The sequence below is a fragment of the Phoxinus phoxinus genome, assembly GCF_949152265.1.
Source record: "Phoxinus phoxinus genome assembly, chromosome: 18".
In the NCBI taxonomy this organism is placed as follows: Eukaryota; Metazoa; Chordata; class Actinopteri; order Cypriniformes; family Leuciscidae; genus Phoxinus; species Phoxinus phoxinus.
In genome coordinates, this window is record NC_136893.1 from 3602524 (window position 1) to 3614663 (window position 12140).

General features: G+C 38.7%; 1 protein-coding gene across 1 annotated transcript; it reads right to left on the reverse strand.

The window, feature by feature from the left end:
* Positions 1-1304: 1304 nt before the first annotated feature.
* On the reverse strand, positions 1305-9255 carry LOC306985974 (uncharacterized protein; the record flags this gene model as incomplete). The annotated part of the gene is made up of 4 exons (XM_079588805.1): positions 1305-1322; positions 4831-6065; positions 6198-6297; positions 9232-9255. 4 exons carry the CDS (start codon positions 9253-9255, stop codon positions 1305-1307), a joined length of 1377 nt encoding a protein of 458 aa, XP_079444931.1.
* Positions 9256-12140: the final 2885 nt, after the last annotated feature.

Consider the following 12140-nt stretch of genomic DNA (forward strand, 5'->3'; position numbering starts at 1 on the left):
CAACTACTACATTTATTATATTAACTTTAGAAGCTTTAGTTTTTCTTTTTTGTTCTGGACTGTTTTTCTTTTGGATTTTTAAAAATAATTTCTTAATTTTAAAGCCGAATGTAATAAATAAAAATAAATAAATAAATAAATAAATAAATAAATAAATACATACATACATACATACATACACACATACATACATAAATAAACAAATCTTTATGTAGGCTATAGCACTTCAAATCTAACTAAATTCATATGAATTTGTAAAGAAAATAATTAATGATGCTGCATATATGTTGAGGTATTTCTTTAAAAAAAAAAAATTCTACTCTGTTTTGTAACTGTTTTTATATTTGGATGATAGCTGATTTACCGTTAGAAGTAGAAGGGGCGGGAACAGTGCGCGACCAGAGGAAGAGAAAAAAAAGTGCCGAAGAAGTGACTTGACGTGACATGAGACTGAGGGCCGTAGCCGTTTTTCAGCAGTAGGCTAGGCTAGGCTATAGTTAAAATACCTCATTGAAGCTTGAAGGATTATTGGCGTCGAGATCGAGACTGGATTTTATCGTTGGTTTGTGAGTACTACTCACTCTTGACTAATTAAAACACACGAGCCCCACCAAAGCATACTAAACGATGTAGCCGTGGAAAGACATGAGCGGTGCTAGTGTAGTGTGCCTACTGGTTTTTAAATTATGAATCCTCAAATGTTTTTCACAAAGTTTTCATGTAAGGTAATTTTTGTCACATCGAAAATCATTCAGTGCTGTAGTCTGGTCTATGAATACCTAATCTTGATCTATCAATTAAATGCCGAAAATTGTAGCTTATTCCAGCCTTTCGTTCTGTAGACAACTCTGAAGTAGCCTAACTAGACAAGTTTCTACATCAGCGAAAGACTGGCCACATGCGCTTTTTTTTTTTGCACAATTTGTTTCATTAAGACACCACACTTTGCCATTAGGTTCGTAAACTGGTAAATCAATCAATAATTTCCCAAGATATTTTACAAGAAAAGCAGTCTTCTGTTTCCTTCTCTGTACCTATGCATGACATTTGTCAAGCTATTGCAAAAAGAGAATATGAGCAAAGATCCCAGAACATATTTGACTTCAATGATGTCAAAAGCATTGGTTCTTGTGATTGATAATATGGCAAGTGATATTTGAGATCTGTTGCAGATAGCAGGTGTGCTTGACTGCACTTATGTGATTCTTAAATGCCGTTTCAATGCAGATTGCTGTTTCATAAATTAGGCTATAGCCTATGGTAAATGTTCAAAGTTGAGAGGCATATGTTGTGATGTTAGAATATTATTGCATGATGGTTTTCTAGGATAAAAACACACTTATTATTGACACAGCTGTCATGGTATAGACCACAATCGATAAAACATACAAGTGTACCTGACTAAATGACTGGAAACTATGTAAATTGGTCAGAAACCTGAACTCTCGCATCTTCATTTCGTTTGGTTGTTGGTCATGTTGGTTGTTTAAACTCATGTCAATCAATATCAGAACCAAAATGCAGGGTGTTTTTATTTGGCATTTGATTGATGTGAAAGCAAAGGAAATTATTCGCTTATACATTTATTATATACTTTAGTACATTAAAAAAAACTCTCTATATCAATATATATATATATATATATATATATATATATATATATATATATATATATATATATACACTGAACAAAATTATAAACGCAACACTTTTGTCCCCCTTCCTTCTTTGTAGTTGTGACTCCCCCAAGGTTATCTCTCTAGCCTAAATTAAAATATGTCCCAGCCATAACTAGGCTAACACATTGTTAGATTTGTTTATCATACCACAATATAAACCCATTATAATAAATGTAATTGTTACCTGTGGCCTTCCACCGGTCTAACAGGTATATACAGAAATTGAATAAATTGTAAATACTTTACAGTCTTAACTACATAAGTTTAAAATGAAATGTATATTAATCCTTATTTAAGCTAAAATGTTCTCTGTTACCTTTGTTCTTTGATTAACATTAATGACAGACATCACAGCAACTGGTTTATTAGGCTGCTGTGACTTTAAGGTTTGCCGCACAAGACACAAATCTGATGCAAATTTAATTTTCAAACTCTTTAAATGCATTCAAGACTTTATTTAACTCTTATAAGACGGCTATTATGAGGATACTCGACATAAAGGACATTTTGGGTCTGTGTACTTTTTGATAATATCATTTCCTGTCTGGAATGGAATAACGAGAAATGAAAAATAGCTCGTTTATTGGTTTTTTTTGTTTAGTTTAAAAAACGAAAAATGATATTTTGGCTCCCTTTTTCATTTTTGGTTTACAAATTGGTTTATGGGTTCGATATTTCATTTGCACACGTGGGCGGCGCTGAAACCACCCTTTCATCTGATTGGTCATTATTGCACTTTAATAAAATAATGTCTGAAACCACCACTCACTGTGTTAACTACGCACAATATTTGAAGCAGAAATATGTTGCTGGACACATAATTCACGCTGCTGCGACTGGCAAGCGACCCCATTAATGTGAGCCATGACAGATTATTTTAGCATGATGTATTTCCCATCGATAAATAGTGCAAATAGTTCCATCTCTTTGGATAAAAGGGAAGTGGAAATAAAAAGCAATAATAGGCGCTCAGACTGAACTGTTCCATGATAATATGTCCGTTACATTTACCACCCTCGTCTTTTAATTACATTAAAAAGCAGCTAGGCGTGTGTGACGAATGTATAAATAATTGTGAAAATTGAATAGAAATAGAAAGTTTATTTATGAATGTAAGCATGTGTAGCCTACTCAAAGAGACAGAAAAGAGAGAAGCTAGAATCAGTGAACATAGGCTACTGTCAAAATCAGGGTTTGGGATTAAATCAAATCATGTCGTTGAAGAGCACAGCATACCTTTAAAATGTTATTAGTTTATTATAAAACGAATACAATTTTATTACATTACATTACTGAATTAGTCAATTGGTTTCTCTGAGTTTTCTTTATTATGTTGGCTTGAGAAAGCCAGCATATATTTAAACATTATTATTATTATTATTATTATTATGAGAAATTGACTCTGCCTAGAACTTTAATGCTTCAGCAAACAAACCTTCAGACTCTTCTGACTCGCTTATATTTTTTCTAACTGTTCAGACTTATTTTCCCAAAAAATCCATTGACTTGCGTTATCTGAGCAATGAAGGCCGCAATACTTAATGTTGTCCACTAGACGGGGTGACAGGATAATACGTCTTTTCTACTCTTTCCCTGTTTGCATCAGTGACAAATAAATGCATGAATTTCGTTCGTAAATAGGCCATATATCTGTGCATGAGAACAAGCTTTACACTTCAAGTTGTACAACTAATTAAAACTAAAACAACTAGTTACATTTACATTTACATTTAGTCATTTAGCAGACGCCTTTATCCAAAGCGACTTACAACTGAGGACTACAACAAGCGAGTCATCGTGAAGAAGCAAAAATAACGCAAGAAGTGCTCAAAATACAAAGTTCTGGAATTGCTTAGAGTAGCATAAGCCAAAACAAGGGAGGGTAAAGGAGAGGTTTTTTTTATTTATTTTTTATTTTTTTTATTTTATTTTTTTATGTCAAGTGCTCACGGAAGAGATGAGTTTTCAGTTGTCTTTTGAATGTGGTCAGGGATTCTGCATTCCGGACGAGGGTAGGGAGATCATTCCACCAGCAAGGAACCGTGAATGAGAATGTTCTGGAGAGTGATTTTGTGGCTCTCTGTGATGGTACCACGAGTCGTCGCTCATTGACCGATCGCAGACTTCTGGTAGGGATGTAGACTCGTAGGAGCGAGTGAAAGTAGGAGGGAGCTGAGCCTGTGGTCGATCTGTAAGCAAGCGTCAATGCCTTGAACTTGATGCGAGCAGCGAGTGGTAGCCAGTGCAGAGAGATGAACAGAGGAGTGACGTGGGCCCTTTTGGGCTCGTTGAAGACAAGACGGGCTGCAGCATTCTGGATCATTTGTAGAGGTTTCATTGCACATGATGGAAGACCAGCCAGAAGAGCATTGCAGTAATCAAGCCTAGAGATAACCAAGGCCTGGGTGAGAAGTTGTGTTGCATGCTCAGTTAGGAAGGGCCTGATCTTCCTGATGTTGTGCAGTGCAAACCTGCATGATCGAGCTGTCATTGTGATGTGGTCTGTGAAGGTCAGATGCTCATCAAATGTTACTCCAAGGTTTCTGACCGACCTTGATGGGGTAATTAAAGTTGAATCTAGCTGGATAGTGAAGTCGTGCTGTAGGGACGGATTGGCAGGGAGGACGAGAAGCTCAGTCTTTGCCAGGTTGAGCTGCAGGTGATGTTCCTTCATCCACGCCGAGATGTCCGCCAGACAGCTTGAGATACGTGTAGCTACTGTGGGATCATCAGGTGGAAATGAGAGGTAGAGCTGGGTGTCATCAGCATAGCAATGGTAAGAGAAGCCATGTGCCTGTATGATGGGTCCCAGTGATGTGGTGTAAATGGAGAAGAGGAGCGGTCCAAGAACTGAACCCTGAGGAACCCCTGTAGTCAGTTGATGTTCTTTGGATACCTTGCCACTCCATGCGACCCTGAAGGACCTACCTGTGAGATAGGACTCAAACCAGTGGAGAGGAGTTCCTGTGATGCCCAGTGATGAGAGGGCGCACAGGAGGATCTGATGATTCACAGTGTCGAAGGCAGCAGACAGATCCAGGAGAATGAGAACTGATGATTTGGAGGCAGCTTTTGCGATCCGTAGGGCTTCTGTGACTGACAGCAATGCAGTCTCGGTTGAATGCCTTTTCTTGAAGCCAGATTGGTTTACGTCTAGTTGGTTGGTCAGAGAGAGGAAGGATGTTACTTGGTTGAAGGCAACTCGTTCAAGTGTTTTCGCAATGAACGGTAGGAGAGAGACAGGTCTGTAATTCTCTAAGAGTGATGTGTTTAATGTGGGTTTCTTAAGCAGTGGAGTTACCCGAGCCTGCTTGAATGCTGTAGGGAAAGTGCCAGTGTGGAGGGATGAGTTGATGATGTGTGTGAGTGCTGGTAGAAGTGTGGGAGAAATGGCTTGTAGAAGGTGTGAGGGGATGGGATCTAGAGGGCAGGTGGTGGGGTGACTGGAGAGGAGAAGTTTAGATACTTCTTCCTCGGTCAGTGGAGAGAATGAGGAGAGAAGGTGTTTCGGATTGGGAGGGGTTGGACTGGGTTCCTGTGTGTGTGGAGTTGAGAACTGACTGCTGATGGTTGTTGTTTTGTTGGTGAAGAAGTTGGCAAAATCATCAGCAGTTAAAGAGGAGGTGGGTGGTGGTGGAGGTGGACAGAGGAGAGAGTTGAATGTCTTGAAAAGAGTTCGTGTGTTAGCGGTGCTGTTGATCTTGTTGTGAAAATAAGAAGATTTTGCAGCATGAACATCAGCAGAAAAGGAAGAGAGCAGAGATTGATACATACTAAGGTCAGTTGTGTCTTTTGATTTGCGCCATTTCCTCTCTGTTGCCCTGAGTTTAGTCCGGTGTTCACGAAGAACCTCAGATAACCAGGGGTTAGAGGGAGTAGTACGTGCTGGCCTGGAGGAGATAGGGCAGATATTGTCTAAAGAAGAAGTTAAAGTGTAGCATAAAGTATCTGTTGCGGTATTAACATCCAGAGATGAGAAGTGTGAGTGTGAGGGAAGAGAAGATGACACAGCAGAGGAGAGATGGGAGGGAGAGAGTGAGCGCAGGTTTCGTCTGAAAGTAGCTGGTAGGGGGGTTGGTGGAGCATGGGTAGTGAGTTGTAGATTGAATGTAATGAGGAAATGATCAGAAACATGGAGAGGTTTCACCAAAATGTTGTCTGTGATGCAGTTGCGTGTGTAAACCAGGTCCAGTTGGTTGCCTGATTTGTGAGTACCTGAGGTGGTGAGCCGTTTGAGATCGAATGAGGCTAGGAGAGAGATGAAGTCTGTTGCATGCGGCTTCTCTAGATGAATGTTGAAATCACCGAAGACTACAAGTGGGGTGCCATCCTCAGGGAAAGAAGACAGCAGCACATCCAGCTCCTCTACAAAGCTTCCCAGTTGACCTGGGGGGCGATATATGACTACAATATGGATCTTAATGGGAGTTGTAAGAGTAATAGCATGATATTCAAACGAGTAGTTATTGCAGAGAGAAGAGAGAGTTGAGTAATTCCAATTGTTAGAAATGAGAAGACCTGTGCCCCCACCCCTCCCAGACTGGCGAGGAGTGTGAGAGAAGGAGAAGTTGTTCGAGAGAGCAGTCGGGGTTGCTGAGTCTTCTGGACGAATCCAGGTCTCAGTTAAAGGGATAGTTCACTTTAAAATTCAAATTCTGTCATCATTTACTCACCCTCAAGTTGTTTCAAACCTGTATTAATTTATTTCTTCTGCTGAACACAAAGAAAGATATTTTGAAGAATGTCAGTAACCAAACAGTAGTCTGTACCCATTGACTTCCATAGTATTTTTTTTTTCCTACTATGGAAGTCAATGGGTACAGACTACTGTTTGGTTACTGACATTCTTCAAAATAACTTTCTTTGTGTTCAGCAGAAGAAATAAATTAATACAGGTTTGAAACAACTTGAGGGTGAGTAAATGATGACAGAATTTTAATTTTAAAGTGAACTATCCCTTTAAGCCTAAAATATTAAGAGTAGAGTGAGATGCAAAGGCTGGAATGAAGTCAGCTTTGTTGACTGCTGACTGACAGTTCCATAGACCCATAGAAATGGAGAGAGGTGTGTGAGAGGATGGGAGAATGGGATGCAGATTAGCAATATTGCGCTGCCTTCTGTGCGTGATGAGAGAGCGTCGTCGAGAGACAACAGGAATGTATTGAAAGCACATATTTAGTAGGGAAATACTATACCAGTGTGAAAGGAAGAGGGAGAATAGGATACTTAAGTGCCTTTTAGGTGTCCTTGCTCGGTGGAGTCGCGCAGGTAGAGTCGATTGTCTTTACCCGAGTCGGTCTTCACACGAGGAGAGCTGAACGCTTCCGCTGACGCTTCCGCGACAGCACGCACACTACAGAAATATAGTGCTTTCAAACGCCTGAGTGAGGACAGCTGCTATTCCAGGCAATTAGCACAGGCAAATCAAATAATCCGAAAATGGGAGAAAATCGAAACTGCCTCTATGAACAGCTACACTTAAGTGCTATAAAATTTAAACTGCAATAGCCCACTTCTCAGACGCGGCTGTTATATAAAGTAGTCACGCGTCTAATTAAAATACAGATTTGTGTGAAGGAAAAAATGTACAATAACCACAGAATCGAAAATAGCCCTACTTTCTGGAAAATAATACACTAAACAACAAGAGAACTGAATATTAAGAAAAAACCACTTGCGCTCTCGTTCTACACGCAGACTGACGCTCGTCCTGCACTGTTCTGATTCTCCTAGCCTTTATATCTGTTCTACAGTTGCTGCTATTCCAGGCAATTAGCACAGGCAAATCAAATAATCCGAAAATGGGAGAAAATCGAAACTGCCTCTATGAACAGCTACACTTAAGTGCTATAAAATTTAAACTGCAATAGCCCACTTCTCAGACGCGGCTGTTATATAAAGTAGTCACGCGTCTAATTAAAATACAGATTTGTGTGAAGGAAAAAATGTACAATAACCACAGAATCGAAAATAGCCCTACTTTCTGGTGAATAATACACTAAACAACAAGAGAACTGAATATTAAGAAAAAACCACTTGCGCTCTCGTTCTACACGCAGACTGACGCTCGTCCACTAGTCCTCTAACTAGTTAAAACAATCTATCTACCAAAAACTTGAATGCAAACATTTATGCACAAAAATAACTTAAATAACAGTATAAAAAAGGTGGTCTGCTATATTTCAAAGGAAGCCCATTTGTGCGGCCGTTGGCGTTATACAAGAAGGACATTCTGAATATTAGCCTGTAATACTGTAAAATACTGTAAAATTAGCTGGCTTAAAAATGCGGATTGATCAGTGTTGCACAGTTATTCCAGACGCTTCCCGGTGCTATTCGTATTGGAATTGTTTAATCACAGATTATGAACGATGTTTTACACAAGGATATATTCCCGTTGGGTTTTCATGTTTTATGGGAACTTTAGACTTAATGATTTTTATACTGTAAACTGTGTTATTATCCCCTAACTCTAATGTAACAGTTATGGTCATTAGGGCTGTCACTTTTTATTCGAATATGTGACCCGTCACGGAAAGTAGGGACACAAGTCGGCAGCACACTATTTAAAATGAAAAAAGTGAAATCGCAATCAACCACCCCTTTAAAGAGACAGTAGCCCTAATAGTAAACATGCAGCCGCTTGTCCTTAAAGGGATTGTTCACCCAAAAATAAACATTTTGTCATTTTTTACTCACTCTAATGTTGTTCCAAACCTGTATTAATTTATTTCTTGTGCTGAACACAAAAGAAGATATTTTGAAGAATGTGGGTAACCGCTGGTCCCCATTGACTTCCATAGGAAATAAATATAGAAAAAAAAATGGTAAAATGGACTGCATTTATATAGCGCTTTCACAGACCCAATGGCCACCAAAGCGCTTTACATTTTTGCCTCACATTCACCCATTCATATACCGACGGCGGTGTCAGCCATACAAGGTGCCATCCAGCTCGTCGGGAGCAGATGGGGTTAGGTGTCTTGCTCATGGACACCTCGACACTTGGTCAAGTGGAACCGGGGATTAACCTTCCGGTTTGTAGTAGGGGTGTGACGGTTAGTAAATAACTGTGAGACCGACGGTTATAGTTAAACACCGTCAATAGAACTCTATAACCGCCAAAACCGTGTTATTAAAATATTTTTTACAAACATTTTAAAAAAAAAGTTTTTTTTTTCCATTTTTTAGATAGGATCATAATAAGCGCAATATATCGGGAGACGTGGTTTTTACCACTTAATGAAGTTTTGTTTTGTAAATCGTCAGACATGATTTTTACCACTTCAAAGTTTTGCATTGTAGAAAGCCTTTCTTTAAAGCGAATTTCGTTTTGTAGAAATTGTATCTTAATTTTAATAAATGTTTCATCAACCAATTGCATGTATTTAATAAATAAAAAGCAAATAGCCTATAGCAGACAATATAATAACCGTGACATGGCGCCTGCGCGCCGCGTTCACTTGCATTGCATTGTGAACTAGAGCGCATCTCATCGTAAATGAATGAAACTATGCCTGCCTCATGCATTAGCATTAAATATCTTTGCTACATCCTTTCTAGGCGGGTGCGGCATCATGGGTGATGGGAATAGATATTCGAATACATAGGCTGGTATTTGATATCCGTTCGAATTTGATTTTTCTCAAAAGTGACAGCCCTAATGGTCATCTACGGACATCTAATGTTACGGACATATTATCATGGTACAGTTCAGCCTGAGCCTATTATTGCTTTTTATTTACACTTCTCTTTTATCCAAAGAGATGAAACTATTTGCACTGTATCAATGGGAAATACATCATGTAAGGAATAATTTACGACAGGCCGTTGAATTATTCGAAAAATAATGCACACCCGAGGTGGTAATGTGGTCACGACGCGAAGCGGAGTGAAAAGTGCGCTCAAATAGAGAGCGACGCTGTTGCAACTCGCCTCGCTTGTTTTCTCAGGCAAGGTGAACGAAAAAAATCAAAGTAAGTTAGTCTTTAGGGCTTTAGTTTATGTTCACAGAAGCTGCGAACCGGTCGCGAATTCCAGCTCGACGTTTCACGACGCTTCAGTAACGGTCATAAAATACGAGTCTGGCCTGTGAGATGTCTAAACCAAACCAAACAACAGTTTGCAATGACTGTATATCAATCAAATATCAGCTTTTGGAAGGTAAGATATCAAGCCCGTAGGCAGGGGGGGTTCGGGGGGTTCGAACGAACCCCCCCTCACTGCCTAAGGTCCAGAATTTAAAGGCCGTGTTGCAGGGTTTTTTTTCCAGCGAATTTGTGCAATTTGCTTGTTGGTAATAAACATTTAAACTGTTATTCATTGTAGGGCTGGGCGATATGGCCCAAAAAAAATATCACGATATTTTTTTTTATATCAGTCGATATCGATAATTATCAATAAATGTCAAATCTTTATTTATTTCAAGTTTAAAGACAGATTTGTACTCCTAAGTGAAAGCTGTAGAAACCAGAGTGTTGTGTTTTTAAACTACTCTTTATTGTCAGAACATATCATGACAAACACTTGCCAAACAGGTGAACATTCACAAATCCGAGGTAGAACATTCAAACATTTGTCATTTTTCCTTAACAAAATAAATATCTTTATTTCAGTAGTATTAGCTTGAGTTAGGATGCAGATTTACTTTATACAATTTATGTTCAGTTAAAGGGATAGTTCACTTTAAAATGAAAATTCTGTCATCATTTACTCACCCTCAAGTTGTTTCAAACCTGTATTAATTTATTTCTTCTGCTGAAACACAAAGAAAGATATTTTGAAGAATGTCAGTAACCAAACAGTAGTCTGTACCCATTGACTTCCATAGTAGGAAAAAAAAATACTATGGAAGTCAATGGGTACAGACTACTGTTTGGTTACTGACATTCTTCAAAATATCTTTCTTTGTGTTCAGCAGAAGAAATAAATTAATACAGGTTTGAAACAACTTGAGGGTGAGTAAATGATGACAGAATTTTCATTTTAAAGTGAACTATCCCTTTAACAAAAACAGTAACATCTGTTAAAAAAAAGTAACAACATTATTTTTATTTGCTAAAATGTAATATTCTTTAGTTTTATTAAAATTAACCATTGGTCATCCAGCATCATGCATTTAGATCATGATAACCACAGATAAAATGTAACTTTATGGTTTCTATGGTATTTATGAAACCCAGTAGCCTAAATACATTATTAAAAACTGTAATCATATTCCATTAGTCCTTTAATACATTGTCTACATTAATAATATTATACAATTCAATATATATATATATATATATATATATATATATCCCACGCACATTTAATGGTGCAGTTATATTACTACAACAGCATACAATATTACTAGGCTAACGTTACAGTAACGTTAAATCCGTGGTAAATGATGGGAATGTGTAGACGGAGAAGCTTCTGACTGAGTCAGAAGCTTCTCCGTCTACACATTCCCATCATTCACCGTATCGTTGCGCTCAGTGTTTCTCCTGTTCGTCAGCGCCGCTTCATCTGCCTTTAAACTGGTTTAAATCACTGAGACATTTGTGTTCCTCGCTGAATACAAGCGCTTCTCACTGGATCTTGTGACCGAGACCGATCAGAGTAAACGCGTCTGCTCTAGTGAACTCGCGCTGCGCTGCCGTTTGGACTTTGAGCCGAGCGGATAAACGGTCCGTGTGGCGCGCGCGGTTCAAATGAGATTCGTTCCGCTTTTGGCGCAAAAACATTATCGAACATTTATCGAGCTCTTGATATCGTTTTATCGAGAAAAAATATATCGCGATAATTATCGTTATCGTTTTATCGCCCAGCCCTAATTCATTGTATTTTATGTTGTTGGGTATCACAAAACGGAATATAATACGAAAAAGTAGGTACTATCTTACAGCGCCAACGATTCTCATTTCCGCCACAATGCATTGCATGACGTCACCTTGGGGAGAGAGTTTACCAAAGCCTGCGTTGAGAGCGACTAGAGAGACGAGTAGTAGTAGACGAGAGTATTCAGATAGCGCAGATTATAGAACATCAATCAAATCAATGTAGGCGGGCTTTATGTTCACATAAGCGGCTGAGCGCGAATTTTAGCAGGCGCACCTCGACACGTCAGTAGTTTATGCTCAAGTGCAGATAAGATGAAAGTAGCTAAACTAAACATTTCATATTTGACAGCTGTTTTAGGTCATACATGTTAGAAATAATCAGGCAAACTAACAAACTTTGTAAAATTTCGCCATTTTTAACTGAAAATAGGCCTATGTACGTGATTCATGTAACTTAATGTAATAATTAGTTAAGGCTAACGTTACTGTCATTGTGAGGGGAGGGGACAAAAAACATTAACCAAGCCGTTTTCATCATATAAGGCACAGGTGAATATGAATGTATTAACACGTATTAATGATCCGTTCTGAGCTCATGGTTTGGTGCTTGCTGGTGATGCTGGATGTTTTTTTTTTT